Consider the following 21391-nt stretch of genomic DNA (forward strand, 5'->3'; position numbering starts at 1 on the left):
AGACTTCCATCACGTTCTTCAGTACAGCTACGGGCTCAGGCTTTTGTAACTTCAGGGTCCTGGAGAAGAACTAATCTCTTCCTCGACTACTGCATCAACCGCCACCTCTGGGAGCTGCATTTTAAGGCCAGCAGCTGTATAGGCTTCTCCACAGCACCTGCTGAAAGGGTGATGATCTTCCCAAACTAGGAGTCAGCTGGAGAAGGAAAAAAGCTCAAAGCACCTTCTGATCAGGCATAGCTGGCAGAGCTCATTGCAAGTTGCTAGAGCCTGCTGGAACACAGGCCTCCTGTTCTTATCCCTTCCCAGCTGCAGCCAGCCCCCTGAGAACCCTTGAAGAGTTCCCACTTCTCCAGCAGCCCTAGAAGTTTCCAGGAGATCTCAAAGGAAAGCAGAGAAACTACTCGTCTGTTGGCTGCCTCTCTTAGCTGCGCTCACCGCATGAGTTTAATGCAGTCTTGATGACTGCCACAACCAACAGCGGCTTCTCTAGTTTTAGGGACAAACAGTACCCCAGCCATTAAGTGGACCTTTGAAGGTCCATCCCACCCAAACTATTCCATCATTCCTTTTCTTCTACTCCACTTGTGCTCCAGACACGGTCTGGTGTTTGTCCTGGTGTTGCGGGCGAATTATTCAGGGAAGTCATCCTTGGTGGGTTAATTAAAAGGGCTTTCTTCATGATGAAGCGACGATCAAATGGTGTTGAAACGGTGATCATATGGTAAGGAACCGACGACTGAAGGAAAATCATAGCGTAAGCAAATGGTGATAAAGTAATAGTGGAATGGTAATGAGAGCCACAGGAATCATCTAGGTTGGAGAAGGCCGTGAAGGGCATCGCGTCCAACCGTTAAGCTAACGCTGCCAAGTTCACCAGGAAACTGTGCCCCTAAGCTGGCCCTTGAGTCTGCACTTGCAGGTGGAGCAGCCGCCCCGGTGACGTGGGTGCCAAGGGCTCGGGTCCCTGCCTGTGCGCTCCACAGCCAGCCCTGTGAGGTAGTGGCCGTGTCACAGCGGGTGCTGTGTGGCCGAGGGTGCCCCTGCCCGTACTTGGGGCGCACGCGGGCCAGCGGTGCTGACGTCACAGAGGCCACTGTGACCGGGGGCGGGGGCAGGCCTATAAAAAGGGGAACGCAGGGCACAGTGCATCGCTGCGACCTGGTGAGGTGCGGGGAGTAGAGGGCAGGGACAGGGCTCTCGGGGGGCTGCCGAGGGAGGAGAGGGGGCTCCACACCGCAGGGCTCTGGGCCTGTGCTGCAAGCCCACCCGCGTCTCTCTTCTCCCTCAGAGGTAGCAGAGGAGCATTTGGAGAAGAAGGCCCAGCGCTGCTGGGACAGGGACTCTCCAAACGCCCACCTTTGATGTCTGACACGTCCGCAAGGAGGTGTAGGACACCCGACTCCATGGAGCAGAGTAAGAGCAAAGTCCCCCTCCTACAGCCTGGCAGAGGGACTCCTGAGGCTGTCGGCGTGGACCGGGAGCGTTGGCAGGGGGAGGCAGGAGCTCCAAAGCCACCGTGGGGGAGGGCCGCTCCTCTGCTTGGCAAGCGGGTCCAGGGCTGGGCAGTGCGCAGCCTCCGGGACACCCATGCCTGCAGTGCCCTTTCCTCTCCAAGGCTTCCAGGCCTGCTCAGCAGCCGGCTAGGCAGGGACAGAGCAGCCCTTGGGGGCAATCCCTCAGGGACGCATCCCTGGCCCCACAGAGGTGCTCTTTCTCAGTGGCATTTGCTCTCTCCCCTCCAGCATGCATGCTGTGTCGCCGCGCAGAGGCAGACCCGGACATCTGCGGGGCAAAAGTGAATTATCAATGGGTCTGTGCCCATCGCTTTTGCCTGGTGAGTTCCTCTGGGGCTGGTTTCATCTTTGCAACGCACCTGCCCTGCCACATGCCCCTCATCTGCTCCTTGTCTCTGCTCTTCTGCAGCTTTTTGCCAGTGACCTTCGTCCACGAGGGACCCAACGGGAAGAACAGACGTTATTTTATTGTACGGATATCCAACGTGCAGTCGACCAGGCAGCCCAGATGGTGAGGACCTGAGATGATCAGGGTGATTGGTGGGAGGAGAGGTTTGCGGGAGCTTAGCGCAGATGCCAAGAACGGAATCCCAGCCTTTCCGCCCAGCTCTGGGACAGAAGTCTTGCTCCCAGCAGCTCCACACAGGCTCCAGCACAGGAGCCTGCTCTGCCACGTGGATCTGTGGCCTGTGATCCAGCTGGGGCCACATCCTGCACCCTGCCCCGAGGTGTGGGTCTGGCTGTGGAGACCCTGAGGCTGCCGCTGATTGGGGCTGCTCTGCTCTTTCCAGGTCTGCTTTGTGTGTGGCGAGAGGGGGGCCACCATCGCCTGCCAGGGGATGGGCTGCGACCGCAGGTTCCATCTCCCCTGTGCCGTGGAGGGTGAATGCGTCACCCGTTACCTCCAGCCCTACAGGTACCCCCTCTACCCTTCTCCCCATCACCAGGGAAGGACCCAGCGCTTCTCATCTCACCCATCCCTTCCCTCTTCCCCCAGTTCCTTCTGCTGGGAGCACCGCCCACAGCAGCAAGAGCTGGCGGCTCCAGAGGACACCAACTGCCTCATCTGCATGGACCCTGTTGAAGGCAGAACCACCTATGGGACCATGGTGTGCCCAGCATGCACACATGCCTGGTTCCACAGGGCCTGCATCCAGGTAGGAGCTGTTCCCTTGCTCCGGGAGCGGCAGGCTCTCAGCAGCGCCAGAGCCTCACTCACGCTCTCTCTGTTTCTCCTGCAGGGACAGGCTATGCATGCCGGCATGTTTTCCTTGCAGTGCCCTCTCTGTCAAAATACAAAATCGTTTCTAACAGAAATGCTCTTCATGGGGATCCGAATCCCCGTCAGGTTGGTGTCCTCCTGGCCAGCACTGTGCCACATCTAGACCTGCCCCCGCAGTTATGGCTCTCCGCTGAGCCCCAGGCCTAGGCTTAGCTCCATGCAGGAGTTGGAAATAGGGCGTGGGGAAAGAAGAGCGGGGAGGCCCTGCATACAACTTATGCTGTGGCAGCAGGGGCTCATCAAGTTTCCTCTCTCCCTCAGACAAGCGTCATGGGAAGACAACAACGCATACGCAGAACTGTACCAGAGGCACACGAGCTGCAATGCCACGGAGTGCCTTTGTCCAGGAGGCAGAGGGGTGGCAGAGCCAGACGGGTAAGTTGCCAAAGAGGCACCCCGGGGCTCGGCTGGGATCTCTGTCTCAGCAAGGGCTCGAAGCAGAAGGGCTGAGAACAAGAGCTCTGCTGGACAGTCCCGTGCTGTGGGCACTTTATCCTTAGAGACATGAGCCCATTTCTTTCCCCAGGCCCTGGCAGCTGTTCCTGTGCTGCTCCTGCGCTGCTGTGGGCACTCACAGGCACTGCTCCAACCTGGGGAGCAGCCATGAGGCCAGATGGGAGTGTGACAGCTGTGCTGGCTCGGTCACCTGTAAGTGTCAAAGCCCCCGGGTGCTCTGGGGCTGGGGCCAGGGGCCAGGCAAGGCCGGGCAGCGGGTGCCTGGTGTGGGCTTGGCAGAGCCAGTCTGCTCCAGGAGGGATGGGGCACCGCTCTGGCCTACCCTGCCCCTGGCCTGGGAGCCAAGCCCTTATCCTTCCTGCTTTCCCTTGTAGCCTCCAGTGCCAGGTCAGAGCTTGCTGGTCCAAGCACTGCCGGCCCAGCATCATCGCGGCAGTCTCTGGAAGCTCAGGCACAGGAGTCCAGCAGCCCCAGCAGCAGCAGCCCCATGCCATCAGCACCATGCCACAGTTTCCCAGTGTGTGAGGGCAGCGGCCGCTCCAGCCCCCCTGGGCCTGACCGACAGCGACACCAAACCCGGTGCGCCCGTCACACCCAGACACCCTACACGCGGCCTAGAAGATTGCAGGAGAGAAGCCGACCGCCAGCAACACGCACTGCGAGCAATACCCGCAGCCAGGCGGTGCCAAGGCTCTCCCAGTGCTCCACATCACCTGAGACCCGCAGCTGCAGCACCACCAGGCAGCGGCCATCAGCATCATCCCGTGGCTCCAGAGCACGACAAAGAGGCAGCGCCTCAAGATCCACCAGGCCCGTGCGGGTGCAAGACCGCTCCCGCTCGCAACGCCGGGCCCAAACTCCCAGCACGAGGCGCAGAAGACGCCGTTAGAGTACCCACACGCCAGGCAGCGAGGGGCTGTCCCAGTGCTCGCCAATACCTGAGACCAGCAGCCCCAGAACCAGCAAGAATCGCCCATCGGCAGCATCCTCTGACTCCGCAGCACTGGAAAGCGGCAGCGGCTCCATCCCCGCTAGGCCCGCGTGCGTGCGAGACAACTCCCACTTGCAACATCGGGCCCAAACTCCCAACGTACGGCCTGGCCCCCTTCAGTGGGGCAACCGTGTTTCGTCTCTGAGCGACCACCGTGATCCCCCTCTATTGGCATAATAAAGGCGGCCCTTCATCTCTGGACTGGGAGATTCCAGGCTCCTCGGTTCGCTTCCTCCTCCTCTGCCTTTCTCAAGGGGCAGCATCAGTGGTGGACTTGGCAGTCCTAGGCTAAAGCTTGGACTTGATGATCTTAAAGGTCTAGTTGATTCTAGCGATCCTCGTTGATTCTGTGATTCTATGTACTGTTGACAGTCACGGGGGCTCAGATCACAGAATCCCCAGGGTTGGAAGGGACCTCAAAAGATCATCTAGTCCAACCCCGCTGCAAGAGCAGGGTAACCTAGAGTACATCACACAGGAACTTGTCCAGGCGGGCCTTGAATATCTCCAACGTAGGAGACTCCACAACCCCCTTGGTCAACCTGTTCCTGTGCTCTGTCACTCTCACAGTAAAAAAGTTTTTCCTGATGTTTACATGGAACCTCCTGCGCTCCACTTTACACCCATTGCCCCTTGTCCTGTCACTGGACATCACTGAAAAAAACCTAGCTCCATCATCCTGACATTCACCCTTTGCATATTTGTAAACATTAATGAGGTCAGCCCCCAGTCTCCTCTTCTCCAAGCTAAAGAGACCCAGCTCCCTCAGCCTCTCCTCATAAGGGAGATGTTCCACTCCCTTAATCATCCTTGTGGCTCTGCGCTGGACTCCTTCAAGCAATTCCCTGTCCTTCTTGAACAGAGGGGCCCAGAACTGGACGCAATATTCCAGATGCGGCCTCACCAAGGCAGAATAGAGGGGGAGGAGAACCTCTCTTGACCTACTAACCACACCCTTTCTAATACACCCTAGGATGCCATTGGCCTTTTTGGCCACAAGGGCACATTGCTGGCTCATGGTCATCCTCCTATCCACCAGGACCCCCAGGTCCCTTTCCCCTTCACTTCTGTACAGCATGTCAACCCCCAACCTGTACTGGTACATGGGGTTGTTCTTCCCCAGATGCAAGACTCTACACTTGCCCTTGTTGAATTTCATCAAATTTCTCCCCGCCCAACTCTCCAGCCTGCCCAGGTCTCGCTGAATGGCAGCACAGCCTTCTGGTGGGTCAGCCACTCCTCCTAGTTTTGTGTCATCAGCAAACTTGCCGAGGGTACACTCAGTTCCCTCATCCAGGTCGTTGATGAAAATACTAAAAAGCACTGGTCCCAGCACCGACCCCTGAGGTACTCCACTAGTCACAGACCTCCAGCTAGATTCTGCCCCACTGACCACAATTCTCTGCCTTCTTCCCTTCAGCCAGCTCTTGATCCACCTCACTGCCTGATCATCAAGCCCACACTTCCTCAGCTTATCTGTGAGGATGCTGTGGGAGACAGTATCAAATGCCCTACTGAAATCAAGAAAAACCACATCTACTGTTCTACCATCATCCCTCCACCTAGTTACTTCCTCATAGAAGGCTATAAGGTTGGTCAAACATGACTTCCCCTTGGTAAAACCATGTTGGCTGCTCTTAATGACCCCCTCATCCTTGATATGTCTAGAGATGGTGTCAAGAATAAGTTGTTCCATCACCTTTCCAGGGATGGAGGTAAGGCTGACCGGTCTATAATTACCCGGGTCCTCTTTTTTGCCCTTCTTACAGACTGGCGTGACACTTGCCATCCTCCAATCCTCAGGCACCTCTCCTGTTTCCCACGACTTACCAAAGATGATGGAGAGTGGCCGAGCAATGACCTCCGCCAGCTCCCTCAGCACCCGTGGGTGTATTCCATCTGGGCCCATTGATTTATAGATGTCTAGACCGCTTAACTGATCCCTAACCCAATCCTCCTCTACCAAAGCAAACTCCTCCTTTGTCCTACAGGAATCCTGGGCCTCCGGGGAGAGTCTGCAGGAGTAAAGACAGAGGCAAAGAAGGCATTCAGCACCTCTGCCTTCTTTAAATCCCCTGTCTCCAGGGCACACACCTCGTTCAACAGTGGGCCTATATTGCCTCACCGCATCTAGGTGCTACCACACCTCACTTTCATCATCATAACCCTAGTTCCCACAGAGAATCAAACTCGGCACTTCAGAAAGGCACACTTCTCCAATTAGCTATTCAAATCGACTTTCACCATATTATTGACGCCATTGTAGCCATTCAAGGAAGAGATCTCTTATTCTGCAATTTTTGTCTCAAAAATTCTATTAGCTATGAAAACATAGTTTTATTAAGTCACTGGGTAGCAAGGAAGGGAACAGTCACATCATTCCTCTCCCCAGCAGTTAGCAATGGAGAAAAATCAGAGCTTTGGTGGTTTCTTGGCTCCACTGGGAAAAGTTACAGATTATCTTTTGCAGTACAGTTTACTCAGGTAATCCTATATACAAATACAGCATACGTTTTTTTCACCATAAATTCTGTCCAGTTCCGCTGAAGAGGCTGGATAGAGCAAAAGAGGAGAAATAGCCAAAATTTAGTTTGAAAAGAGAGGTAATCTCCAATTATAAGTAAGTCTGATTGCTCCACGTATAGTAATTTTTCTAATATGTGTCATTGCAACTTCAGATTTATGAGACTTTCACCATATTCTGTAGGAAATACCTTCACAGTTCAATGGATCTTACTGACAACGCTCCTTAAGTGTCAGTCTAAATGCTCCCACCCTCATCTTATCCCATTATTCTTAGTTATAGCCTATATTCTGGCCTCAAAATAATCCTACTCCCGCATGATGTTGATATCCTTCTAACATTTCAAGCCTCCACTACCCTCTGGCATAGGAAGACATTAGAAAAATATACTAGACTAAAATAAAATTGTCAGAAAAACCAATGAATTCCAGATAATGTAAAAAAGTCTCTGTAATTTGCAGGTCAGCCTTGTGGTTTCTTTTATTGCAAGGAATTAAGCAATTCAAGGTAGATTATTTCACTCCCAAAAAGCAAATATGCTTCGGGAAAGCTGTGCTGCAAATCATTCCCGCTTCTTGTCTCCACATAAACTCCATGCACATCACCAGAAATCAGGTACCTTGTTCCTCACTGATGTAAAGGAAAAGAAGGACTGTGGATTCCCACAGAGCTGCAGAATCACTGATGCTGGTAGGTACCTCTGAGGATCACCTAGTTCAACCTCAGCTCAAAGCAGGGTCAGCTAGAGCATGTTGCCCAGGGCCATGTCCAGCAAGCTTTGAGGAGCTGCAAGGATGGAGAGGCCACAACCTCTCTGGGCAGTCACTGCCAGTTTTCACACACCCACCTTGTGAAAAGCTGTGCATTTGGGGGTTTTTATTAATGGCATTTCCTAAATTTCAACTTGTGCCCATATCCTCTTGCCCTTTGACTGGATACCACAAAGAAGTCTGGCTCTGGCTCTGTATCCTCCCATCAGATATTTAGACACATGGATAAAATCCCCTGATCCCTGTCTCCTCTGGGATGGCTTCTTCCCATTGCCTGAAGAAGGAGTCATCTCCTTCTTTCTGATCTGGTGGTCTGTGGTGAACACCCACCGCAGCATCACCTCCATTGGTCTGCTCTCTGAGTACGACCTAGCAGCTCCCAGCCGGCTCATCGTTTGGTCCCATGGCCAAGTTCCCTCATATAATATGCAAAACCTGCTGTGGTTCCTCACTGCCCTCTCCTGTCAGTCCTGTGATGGCTTTGCCCCACTTGATCAGGAAGGTGACATTTCTTTGTAGGCACCTTTGATCCCCAAAGGAGATCCCATAGTCATAAAAGCCCAGTCCTTGCTGTTGACACCAAATATGCAGATATTTGCAGACCTACAAGGTCTGTCCACTCCTTCTCTAGCCCTGCCCATGAACGAGAAAACCATCTGGGCCACATGTCCTCAACCATGACCTGTGAAAACTGATTGCCATAACTCATATGCTCCAGGTGCCACTGACTGTATCACTGATGCTCACCTGAAGTGAGTAATAGCCCAGGGGCTGGGCAAGCCCAACCAGTGTGTCTACAACATCCGAGATCTGAGCCCTCGGTAAGCACAAAACATCCCCTAGCACACAGGCTGGGTTAACAGATGAAGACTCCATCCCTCACAGTCACCCACTGCCACCAGCCTTCCTCCTCAGGCTCAGAGGCTTTATTGGACAGAGCTCCAGCCCCGCATCCGCTCCCACGGAACTGAAGCTATTCCGTAGTTGCGTATATGCAGGTGGAGCAGAAGCCTTCCTCCTGAGGCCAGAACTCACAAGCTCCTGCCTATGCCACCATGAAAATCTTCATTTCCCAGCCTGATAAGCACAGACTTCCATCACGTTCTTCAGTACAGCTACGGGCTCAGGCTTTTGTAACTTCAGGGTCCTGGAGAAGAACTAATCTCTTCCTCGACTACTGCATCAACCGCCACCTCTGGGAGCTGCATTTTAAGGCCAGCAGCTGTATAGGCTTCTCCACAGCACCTGCTGAAAGGGTGATGATCTTCCCAAACTAGGAGTCAGCTGGAGAAGGAAAAAAGCTCAAAGCACCTTCTGATCAGGCATAGCTGGCAGAGCTCATTGCAAGTTGCTAGAGCCTGCTGGAACACAGGCCTCCTGTTCTTATCCCTTCCCAGCTGCAGCCAGCCCCCTGAGAACCCTTGAAGAGTTCCCACTTCTCCAGCAGCCCTAGAAGTTTCCAGGAGATCTCAAAGGAAAGCAGAGAAACTACTCGTCTGTTGGCTGCCTCTCTTAGCTGCGCTCACCGCATGAGTTTAATGCAGTCTTGATGACTGCCACAACCAACAGCGGCTTCTCTAGTTTTAGGGACAAACAGTACCCCAGCCATTAAGTGGACCTTTGAAGGTCCATCCCACCCAAACTATTCCATCATTCCTTTTCTTCTACTCCACTTGTGCTCCAGACACGGTCTGGTGTTTGTCCTGGTGTTGCGGGCGAATTATTCAGGGAAGTCATCCTTGGTGGGTTAATTAAAAGGGCTTTCTTCATGATGAAGCGACGATCAAATGGTGTTGAAACGGTGATCATATGGTAAGGAACCGACGACTGAAGGAAAATCATAGCGTAAGCAAATGGTGATAAAGTAATAGTGGAATGGTAATGAGAGCCACAGGAATCATCTAGGTTGGAGAAGGCCGTGAAGGGCATCGCGTCCAACCGTTAAGCTAACGCTGCCAAGTTCACCAGGAAACTGTGCCCCTAAGCTGGCCCTTGAGTCTGCACTTGCAGGTGGAGCAGCCGCCCCGGTGACGTGGGTGCCAAGGGCTCGGGTCCCTGCCTGTGCGCTCCACAGCCAGCCCTGTGAGGTAGTGGCCGTGTCACAGCGGGTGCTGTGTGGCCGAGGGTGCCCCTGCCCGTACTTGGGGCGCACGCGGGCCAGCGGTGCTGACGTCACAGAGGCCACTGTGACCGGGGGCGGGGGCAGGCCTATAAAAAGGGGAACGCAGGGCACAGTGCATCGCTGCGACCTGGTGAGGTGCGGGGAGTAGAGGGCAGGGACAGGGCTCTCGGGGGGCTGCCGAGGGAGGAGAGGGGGCTCCACACCGCAGGGCTCTGGGCCTGTGCTGCAAGCCCACCCGCGTCTCTCTTCTCCCTCAGAGGTAGCAGAGGAGCATTTGGAGAAGAAGGCCCAGCGCTGCTGGGACAGGGACTCTCCAAACGCCCACCTTTGATGTCTGACACGTCCGCAAGGAGGTGTAGGACACCCGACTCCATGGAGCAGAGTAAGAGCAAAGTCCCCCTCCTACAGCCTGGCAGAGGGACTCCTGAGGCTGTCGGCGTGGACCGGGAGCGTTGGCAGGGGGAGGCAGGAGCTCCAAAGCCACCGTGGGGGAGGGCCGCTCCTCTGCTTGGCAAGCGGGTCCAGGGCTGGGCAGTGCGCAGCCTCCGGGACACCCATGCCTGCAGTGCCCTTTCCTCTCCAAGGCTTCCAGCCCTGCTCAGCAGCCGGCTAGGCAGGGACAGAGCAGCCCTTGGGGGCAATCCCTCAGGGACGCATCCCTGGCCCCACAGAGGTGCTCAGTCTCAGTGGCATTTGCTCTCTCCCCTCCAGCATGCGTGCTGTGTCGCCGTGCAGAGGCAGACCCGGACATCTGCGGGCCAATAGTGAATTATCAATACCTCTGGGCCCATCGCTTTTGCCTGGTGAGTTCCTCTGGGGCTGGTTTCATCTTTGCAACGCACCTGCCCTGCCACATGCCCCTCATCTGCTCCTTGTCTCTGCTCTTCTGCAGTTTTTTGCCAGTGACCTTCGTCCACGAGGGACCCAACGGGAAGAACAGACGTTATTTTATTGTACGGATATCCAACGTGCAGTCGACCAGGCAGCCCAGATGGTGAGGACCTGAGATGATCAGGGTGATTGGTGGGAGGAGAGGTTTGCGGGAGCTTAGCGCAGATGCCAAGAACGGAATCCCAGCCTTTCCGCCCAGCTCTGGGACAGAAGTCTTGCTCCCAGCAGCTCCACACAGGCTCCAGCACAGGAGCCTGCTCTGCCACGTGGATCTGTGGCCTGTGATCCAGCTGGGGCCACATCCTGCACCCTGCCCCGAGGTGTGGGTCTGGCTGTGGAGACCCTGAGGCTGCCGCTGATGGGGGCTGCTCTGCTCTTTCCAGGTCTGCTTTGTGTGTGGCGAGAGGGGGGCCACCATCGCCTGCCAGGGGATGGGCTGCGACCGCAGGTTCCATCTCCCCTGTGCCGTGGAGGGTGAATGCGTCACCCGTTACCTCCAGCCCTACAGGTACCCCCTCTACCCTTCTCCCCATCACCAGGGAAGGACCCAGCGCTTCTCATCTCACCCATCCCTTCCCTCTTCCCCCAGTTCCTTCTGCTGGGAGCACCGCCCACAGCAGCAAGAGCTGGCGGCTCCAGAGGACACCAACTGCCTCATCTGCATGGACCCTGTTGAAGGCAGAACCACCTATGGGACCATGGTGTGCCCAGCATGCACACATGCCTGGTTCCACAGGGCCTGCATCCAGGTAGGAGCTGTTCCCTTGCTCCGGGAGCGGCAGGCTCTCAGCAGCGCCAGAGCCTCACTCACGCTCTCTCTGTTTCTCCTGCAGGGACAGGCTATGCATGCCGGCATGTTTTCCTTGCAGTGCCCTCTCTGTCAAAATACAAAATCGTTTCTAACAGAAATGCTCTTCATGGGGATCCGAATCCCCGTCAGGTTGGTGTCCTCCTGGCCAGCACTGTGCCACATCTAGACCTGCCCCCGCAGTTATGGCTCTCCGCTGAGCCCCAGGCCTAGGCTTTAGCTCCATGCAGGAGTTGGAAATAGGGCGTGGGGAAAGAAGAGCGGGGAGACCCTGCATACAACTTATGCTGTGGCAGCAGGAGCTCATCAAGTTTCCTTTCTCCCTCAGACAAGCGTCATGGGAAGACAACAACGCATACGCAGAACTGTACCAGAGGCACAGGAGATGCGATGCCACGGAGTGCCTTTGTCCAGGAGGCAGAGGGGTGGCAGAGCCAGACGGGTAAGTTGCCAAAGAGGCACCCCGAGGCTCGGCTGGGATCTCTGTCTCAGCAAGGGCTCGAAGCAGAAGGGCTGAGAACAAGAGCTCTGCTGGACAGTCCCGTGCTGTGGGCACTTTATCCTTAGAGACATGAGCCCATTTCTTTCCCCAGGCCCTGGCAGCTGTTCCTGTGCTGCTCCTGCGCTGCTGTGGGCACTCACAGGCACTGCTCCAACCTGGGGAGCAGCCATGAGGCCAGATGGGAGTGTGACAGCTGTGCTGGCTCGGTCACCTGTAAGTGTCAAAGCCCCCGGGTGCTCTGGGGCTGGGGCCAGGGGCCAGGCAAGGCCGGGCAGCGGGTGCCTGGTGTGGGCTTGGCAGAGCCAGTCTGCTCCAGGAGGGATGGGGCACCGCTCTGGCCTACCCTGTCCCAGGCCTGGGAGCCAAGCCCTTATCCTTCCTGCTTTCCCTTGTAGCCTCCAGTGCCAGGTCAGAGCTTGCTGGTCCAAGCACTGCCGGCCCAGCATCATCGCGGCAGTCTCTGGAAGCTCAGGCACAGGAGTCCAGCAGCCCCAGCAGCAGCAGCCCCATGCCATCAGCACCATGCCACAGTTTCCCAGTGTGTGAGGGCAGCGGCCGCTCCAGCCCCCCTGGGCCTGACCGACAGCGACACCAAACCCGGTGCGCCCGTCACACCCAGACACCCTACACGCGGCCTAGAAGATTGCAGGAGAGAAGCCGACCGCCAGCAACACGCACTGCGAGCAATACCCGCAGCCAGGCGGTGCCAAGGCTCTCCCAGTGCTCCACATCACCTGAGACCCGCAGCTGCAGCACCACCAGGCAGCGGCCATCAGCATCATCCCGTGGCTCCAGAGCACGACAAAGAGGCAGCGCCTCAAGATCCACCAGGCCCGTGCGGGTGCAAGACCGCTCCCGCTCGCAACGCCGGGCCCAAACTCCCAGCACGAGGCGCAGAAGACGCCGTTAGAGCACCCACACGCCAGGCAGTGAGGGGCTGTCCCAGTGCTCGCCAATACCTGAGACCAGCAGCCCCAGAACCAGCAAGAATCGCCCATCGGCAGCATCCTCTGACTCCGCAGCACTGGAAAGCGGCAGCGGCTCCATCCCCGCTAGGCCCGCGTGCGTGCGAGACAACTCCCACTTGCAACATCGGGCCCAAACTCCCAACGCACGGCCTGGACACCTCGGTGGGGCAACCGTGTTTCGTCTCTGAGCGACCACCGTGATCCCCCTCTATTGGCATAATAAAGGTGGCCCTTCATCTCTGGACTGGGAGATTCCAGGCTCCTCGGTTCGCTTCCTTCTCCTCCTCTGCCTTTCTCAACATGCAGCTTCAGGGACTGGGCCCAGAGCATTTTACTTCCCCTAGAGTTCAGCAGCACCTCCTGCAGATCGACCTCCTGCACACACCAACACAGCCGGCCTGGCCCTCACGGCACAACCCCCAAAATCATGAACCGCGGTGCCAGTGACTTCTGACATGCTTCAGCTCTGTTTCACCTCTGGATAAGGCTATAAGCAATACCCTATCCTCATCGCCTAGTTTAGTGAGCATGGTGGCAGAGGGGCAAATCTGGTGCTCTTTTAAGAGTTCAGTTCAGTGTCACATCTGTGGAAAGTACTAATTAGGGTAAAAGCTGCTCTTCTTCTTGTGCAAATGTAACTATCACAAGATCAGATCTCTTCACTTAAGTGGTCTGTGGAGTTTCCTAATCCCAAAGAACTCTCCCTGCTGTTATATCCAGCTTTCAGGTAGATGAGAATGGGGTTTTGCCTCTTTCCCTCCCTGCCTCCTGCCATCCCTCCCTCTCCCATGCCCCCACAAAATGCTTTGCTATGAATCCTTGTTTGTAGACAAGCCTAACCAGACAGCTCTGGCTAGACTTTCTCAACAGGAAACATGCTTGGCTGAGGAACTGTAGTAAACATAGAATCATAGAATCATAGAATACTTAGGGTTGGAAAGGACCTCAAGATCATCTAGTTCCAACCCCCCTGCCATGGGCAGGGACACCTCACACTAAACCATCCCACCCTAGGCTTCATCCAACCTGCCCTTGAACACCGCCAGGGATGGAGCACTCACAACCTCCCTGGGCAACTGATTCCAGTGCCTCACCACCCTAACAGGAAAGAATTTCCTCCTTATATCCAATATAAACTTCCCCTGTTTAAGTTTTAACCCGTTACCCCTTGTCCTGTCACTACAGTCCCTGACGAAGAGTCCCTCCCCAGCATCCCTATAGGCCCTCTTCAGGTACTGGAAGGCTGCTCTGAGGTCACCACGCAGCCTTCTCTTCTCCAGGCTGAACAGCCCCAACTTCCTCAGCCTGTCTTCATACGGGAGGTGCTCCAGTCCCCTGATCATCCTCGTGGCCCTCCTCTGGACTTGTTCCAACAGTTCCATGTCCTTTTTATGTTGAGGACACCAGAACTGCACACAATACTCCAGGTGAGGTCTAACAAGAGCAGAGCAGAGGGGCAGGATCACCTCTTTCAACCTGCTGGTCACGCTCCTTTTGATGCAGCCCAGGATACGGTTGGCTTTCTGGGCTGCAACCGCACACTACAGGCTCATGTTCATTTTCTCATCGACCAGCACCCCCAAGTCCTGGTGGAGGACTCATCAACCAGCACCCCTCCCTGGCTGGGGAGGGACTCTTCATCAGGGATTGTAGTGACAGGACAAGGCGTAACAGGCTAAAACTTAAACAGGGGAAGTTTAGACTGGATATAAGGAGGAAATTCTTCCCTGTTAGTGTGGTGAGGCACTGGAATCAGTTGCCCAGGGAGGTTGTGAGTCCTCCATCCCTGGCGGTTTTCAAGGCCAGGTTGGACGAAGTCTTGGGTGGGATGGTCTAGTGTGAGTTGTCCCTGTCCATGGCGGGAGGGGTTGGAACTAGATGATCTTGAGGTCCTTTCCAACCATAACTATTCTATGATTCTATCCTTGCATGCCATCCTCTTTTTATTTCAGCTTCACTCATATTAATGCATTGGCTGCCTCATCTCTAAGAGTCCTCAGCCTTCCCAGACTGTACCAGAATGTTTCCTATGGATGCCACAAACTGCATGACTGCCGCTCCTACCTGTGAGGGGCCGGGGCTGCAGGAGGTTTCTGTACTATAGTCTTGCACTCTGAAGTTTTAAGACTTTTTAAGCAGGGGCAGGGGAAAAAATGAAAACATAGAACTTCATTTATAAATGTGGCCCATGTTCTGGGAATGCCTTCCCTTGCTCCGGGCTGGTGGTGACCCCAACGGTGTGCTGCTGCCCCGTACTTTCCTTCACAGGCACTGGAAAGGAGCAGGAAACCCCCCTAGGAGACTTTTTGCCGGCAGTGTTCCCATGGTTTATTTGAAATAAATCATGATTTCTAACTCCGGAGGTGTCCTGGCTCAGGATGGGATGGCGGGACTTCTGCAGCTGAAGTCACATCTGGCTGATCACTACTTCTTTTAAATGGGATTAAGACCTTCACTTAAAAAAAGGGGGAAAAAAGTGCACAAAAGTGGCTTTGATGACTGGTTCCTTCCACAACTTAAGAGTTTTTAAGTTTGTCTCCTAGTGGATTTGAGAGCCAGAGACCATCTAGAAACAGAGGAGCACCACATTAAAAATGAAGAGCATAAAATGTTTTTAATAAAAACAGGCTTTGTCAAAAGACCAATTTTTGCAGAATTGCCAATGTCCTGAAATAAAACTAATTTGTTCATTTCATAGAAGACCCTATAACTGCAGTTTTAAAAGGGTAGACAATTTAAGGACATTCTCTACTCATAGCACATCCACAAGACAATCTGTCACAAATACCTCTGGCTAGTGCACCTCAGGCCGTGGCTATTTTACAGAAGCATACGAAAAGGCAGAGTTGGAGTTAGCTCTGGAACCCACATGCTCAGACTTTCATAGATTCTATTAAATAACAACCATGGTCTTTTAACCATATTCTCAAAGAAGGATTCTGTGTTTCTTGGGCTACAGGAGCCTTCTCTGAGGGTTAACCTACCTGCAGCTGCTTTGACAACTTCTCTCCAGAGTCAACCCCTATGTTAAAAATTACTGTTTTCAGTTCTTAGGTTGCAGTGAGACACAGTTACTAAATCCTTGCGCATTGCTGGCCCAAACACTGTAAATTGACATTTAATGGGAAATATTGCAAGTTTCTAGATTTCTTTTCCATTATCCAGTTTTCTTGACACCTTGATTTTTCTGTGCACCAACTGCTGTTTCAAATCTTTATAAAATAATAAAAGGGAAATAGCGTAATGCAGAAATAGTAAAACAATAAGAAGTTTTCAATTCTGAAGTTATTTACTCAGGAGAGTACCTGAGCTTCTCATGAAACATAACACTGGCAGAGAGATGACTGATTCCTGTTCTTTAATGCTGACATAAGGTAAGATACTTCATGATTTGTTTGGAAAGAAAGCAGTTGTAGTTGTTCTTGTAGCAATAGTTGTTACTCTTCAAGAAGAAAGTAGAGCTCAGTGCATTGCAGTGCTGTATTTATACATTTTTGTAGGAAGTGCAGAAATATCTAATTCTCATCCTTCTATCTGCCCATTTATAAAGAAAGAAAAGTAATTCTGAGGATACTGGTTGTCTACAGCTCATTTTTCTTGTTGACTGACTCAACATCAGCTTGTTTTGTGCAGAGAAGGCTGAGGGGCCTCAAATTCTGGGCTAACACTACCCCAATGGAAGCTGTAAAAATGATGATAAAGTTGTAAAGACAAATGATTCTCAATCATGGGCAAATGGCCCCAGGATGGAGGTTCAGCTTGGATGTCAAGAAAAGATTCTTCACTTGCAGAAGAGTGCTCATCTGGGGCAGCTGTCAAATCTCCAGCCTCAGCAGTGGTTGAGACTCAGCCCAGGCAAATCTGAGTCTAACATAGTTCGGTGCTTTGAGTAGAGACAGGACTAGAGACCTCCAGTAGCGCCTTCCAAAGGACATCTTTACCTTGATGTGGGTTTGGTGGTGCCTGCAAAGGATTTTGCCCAGACTGCAGTTTGCTTCTTAGTGTCTATGAAGTCTTTCTCCTCTCCCTAAATTTCATGGATTTGCAGGAATTTCATTGTCACTGAGCTCTCTACCTCTTAACCAAATTGCATGCAAAATTAGTGAACAAATTCAAAAGACCCTGGGGGAGACAGGGAAGAAAGAGATGGAAAGACAAAAATGCAAGCACATTTACTCTCTTTCTTTCCAGAGAGGAAAGATCACACACTTTCATTTTTGTTTTGCTCCCACAAAGTTATGCTACAGGGCAGATTGCCACAGGCTAGTCCATGTGTGAATTCTTGTCCTTTTCAATATGTCCTTAACACAGCGATATGAAGGCACAAAATCACCATTCATCTTGCTCTCCAGTACACTCCTTTTCCTGAGGGCCATGGTGCCAACTCTGCCAGACATAATCCTAGATGAAGCAGACAACTGTTCTGACCTGGTACTGTAATTCCTTCCTTCTAGCCCCCATGTAACATTTATGTCTGTGACCCTATTTGCAAATCCAGCCGATGATATAGGGCAGGACAGAGAAGATGGAACAGCATGTTATGACCTCTGAGTGGTATTTCTCTTCACGTATTGACTGAGTTGAGAAAGTGAGTTACAGTGTCATGCTCTCCATGATACTAAAGTAGAAATCAAAGCCAGCATAGGAAAATGCCGAGTGAAAGATGTGTTTGTGCATTGCAAATAGCAACATCGTCAGCCAGTGAATTTAGTGGGAAACATCCAGCTGCTCATGTTGGGAAGTTGTTGAGGACAGAATCTGGAAGTCTTACTTAATACTGCACATATTCAATTGGTCTTTTCTACACTTACGGATGAACACAATGTGCACCCACACAGTGCACAAACTGATTTCTGAAATACCAGTCATTACATCCACTGGGTTGACAAAAGATATTTTGGCATTTGCTTGGAAGACATTAGCTGCCTGCTTTACACTCCCAGGCAGAGATGCTGGCCCAGTCAGGAAGAAAAAGAAGACATACAGAACTCCAGTGAGACTTTTAAGCTCTGACTCCATGTATCATTAAATGTATTTTACTTGCCACCATCTTTCACCAAACTGCTCAAACCTTCCATGTAAAATCAATACCAAAAGTCCTTAGGGTTTCTTGACAGCAACCTCTGTCTTGATAACAAACCCAAATGAGAAAGAGCTTTTTTGATCTTTCTTTGTTTCACTGCCTGACAAGGTTGGCTTTTTTTCTGCCTGGAAAGTGAGAGCAGTACTGTAAATGCCATTCATTCTTTTCTCCTTTTGAAAGAAGTTCAGCACTATTTCTTAACAATGGTCAAGGCTTGGATACAAACCATTTGCCTACAGGCTCATTCCAGAACCATCTCTGTTGTCACAATTCCTTGCTCTCAGCTGAATGGAACTTTCTGATCTACTTTATTCCTTCCATTTACAGTGGTGGGAATCAGAAGTATCAGAGAATAGTTAGGGTTGGAAAGGACCTTAAGATCATCCAGTTCCAAGCCCCTGCCATGGGCAGGGACACCTTCCACTAGACCATGTCATCCAGGGCTCTGGCCAACCTGGCCTTGAACACTGCCAGGGATGGAGCATTCACCACTTATTTGGGCAACTTGTGCCAGTGCCTCACCAACCTCACAGTAAAGAACTTCCTCCTTATATCTAACCTGAACCTCCCCCATTGAAGTTTGACCCCATCACCCCTTGTCCTATCACTACAATAGAATCATAGAGTAGTTAGGGTTGGAAGAAGTCTCATTACGTTACACCATTTAAAACCAGGCACATATTTTGTGCCTATCTGAAGCAATCTGAGACTGAGAGATTGACAGCATTCACTTTCATGACCTCAGGGACCTCACTCCAGAGGGAAAAAAAAAATCTGATGAGGTTTCCCATAGGTTTTGCATAAGCTCAGATATAGCCACCCAACATCCAGCCAAGTGAATTCCATCCTAAACATTGCTTAATTCTTGGGCAGAGCAATCATGTCGTCCCTGACAGATAACAACAGTACTTTGCTCATACTCTTTAAGAGTCAAAGTATTAGTCAGCCAAAACCCACTGAGCCATTAGAAAAGCCACCCACTAACTTCCAAATAATTTTTTTTTCCTAAATCAAGAGGCTAAAATCATCTTTGTCAGAGATATGCAGAGAATTGTGTAATACAGGTTTTCTTCTATAATTTTCTTAGCTTTTCCTACACGTTTGAGTTGAGGCATCCTCATTTTCTCCCTTTTCTTTATTCTTTGCCTCCTCTCTTATTTGCACATTTTCACTCATGAAATTCATTAGGCATTATTGTATGCAATTCTAAGCACAACATACCAGACACAGAAGGGGAAAAAAACCCAAACAAGGAACAGTAAGCATAATAGATCGAAACTAAAATCTGTCTGTAATTATTATTAGCACTAAAATTTTATAGCATGACAATGAGTTAAAACCAAAATACAGCTACAAAAAGGCAAAACAATGCAAAAGAACCTCGATAACAACCAAACATATTAAAAAGAGCAACAGTGAACACGTGATTCCTGATAAATAGGTTTGCTGGTATTACCACATCAGCTAAACACAATGCTTGCAATTACATGGACTTTTTTGCTGCAGCGCTGTCCTGTTCTGCACTTCTGTTTTAAGGTTCCCCACTGAATTCCTAGAATTTTCCCACTGTGCATGACTTCATACCCTTGCCCAAAAATATGTAGGGGCACTGGAGAAATCACCATTACTTTCTGTATTCTCCTTTTATTTTTTCCTTTAAATTTTACCTCAAATTAAACCAGATTTTCACATTCCTCCATAGTTAGGGAAACGAGAGCCAAGCAGTATGCACACTTCCATGCTTTTAGGTCCCCAGCTGTTTCACCACCTTTCTTGAGTTAAACAGTGCAAGAACTTACTTCCATTCCTAAATGCAGAGCTGTATACAGATTAATCTGCTCCCAGTAGCTAATTCAGGTATCATGACTGCTCTTCTCCACTGACAGTGCAGACAGCCTGGTCTGGCAGAGCTGGATTGTAGGTGGCCTGAATCAATGATCACTTTCTCAAATTCAGATGCTAAAGATAGGCTTCTGGAGAAAAACAGTCTGAATACGGCCCCGTGTCTCTGCCAGCTCTTCTCTTGTGATTTGTGTTTGCCCAGCTCTGAACCTCTCAAAATCTCATCAAGGATGTTGCAAGAAACACACAGCACTTCAGTGTCTCTTTCTGGAGCGTGTACCATAACCATGTGCTGCTTCACAATTTCTATTCCTCCTTAGTAGTATCTCCCCTACTTTGCATTATGTAATCCCTATTTGGAACTCATTTGAAGATCCTGTTTATATTCTGTTTAATACCACAGAACCACTGAATACTTTAGGTCGGAAGATGATACCTTAAAAGATCATCTAGTTCCAATCCCCACGCCATGGGCAATACAATGTAATACTGCTTAGGATAGGGCTGGTGTTGCACTAAGTATTACTGACCATGTAACCCAAGAGCCCTCCAACATGGCAAATGCAAATTCAGGCCTAAAACCTTTTTTTTTTGCCTTTCAGCATCACTTCAAACTTTCCTGTTTGAGCTGAGCTCACTAATAATTCATCCGCTTTCTATTTACCAGGCTTCACTGCAGTCAAATGTAGTCAGCTGACTATGTATTTTGTCTGAAATACAAATGGCTGTGAGAATTTTAGCCCTTGATACTGCCAGCCTCTATTCTAAGAAGTAATCCTCATTTATAAAAAGTCACCTTTGAATGAGCAGTCACAACACTGATAAGAATCTGCAGGACTGAACCTTATAAATGTATTTTTGTGCAGGTTATTTAGAGAGAACAAAACAAGCAGATGATCAGATTTAGACATGTTTTAAAGGCAACTCTGCAAATTGTCTCCAGACCAAAATAGATTATCAGCAGGAAATGGAGTTTTCTTAATATTGAATCTGATCCTGCCCTACTGAAAATCAATGCGATTTTGTCCCAGAATTTCATGGGAGAGGGACTTAACACATTTACGCTCCCCAAAACCTGGCAGCATATACAAAAACAGAGCTATAACAACTGTCAAGGAGAAAGCTCAATTTGGATAAATCTTAAATTTCAGTGTAAAAGCATTCACACTGAAGGAAGAAACAGAAACATGGGAAGATGACACAGATGTCAGATATGAGTGGCACTGCTGCATTCACCAATGGAAACATTCAGCTTTCTGCACGATCCATAAAGTATAAAAACCAAGGGATAGCAAAGAAAAGGCAAAATATTTAGGTCCACAAGAGTGTGGCTCTGTACAGAAATGTTCACACAGAAAAAGCTGGTGCTTCCCCTAGTGTTGCTATTTTCATTTTAGTGCCTTCAAACAAAAATACCAAAACTTTTGCCAATGTCAATTAAAGCTCAGAACGCTTCTGGGACACACATCCTTACTACACTCATTCTTACAGACTACAATGACACAGAGTTTGACTCATTAAAGGCCAGAAAATGAGTCACCAAAGTAAAAGAACCCAAAAGCCCCAATCATCCCCCGTCTGTGATAACCACTGAATAACCTCTCTCTCCTCCGTCATTAGTCAGCTTTGGGAATA

At 51.0% G+C, this 21391-nt stretch overlaps 1 protein-coding gene across 4 annotated transcripts in view; it reads right to left on the bottom strand.

The window, feature by feature from the left end:
• The window catches only part of TRAPPC9 (trafficking protein particle complex subunit 9), a 600540-nt gene that overhangs the window by 125233 nt on the left and 453916 nt on the right, over positions 1–21391 (bottom strand). The window contains exon 22 of one of the 4 annotated variants that reach the window (XM_065669017.1): positions 6584–6798. The exons of the other annotated variants lie outside the window; for them this stretch is intronic. Coding sequence (XP_065525089.1) covers positions 6737–6798 — 62 coding nt within the window. The 3' untranslated portion in view covers positions 6584–6736. Of the gene's footprint in view, positions 1–6583; positions 6799–21391 lie in introns of those variants that run through there. 4 annotated transcript variants of the gene reach the window in all.

Source organism: Lathamus discolor, chromosome 2 (assembly GCF_037157495.1).
Source record: "Lathamus discolor isolate bLatDis1 chromosome 2, bLatDis1.hap1, whole genome shotgun sequence".
NCBI lineage: Eukaryota > Metazoa > Chordata > Aves > Psittaciformes > Psittacidae > Lathamus > Lathamus discolor.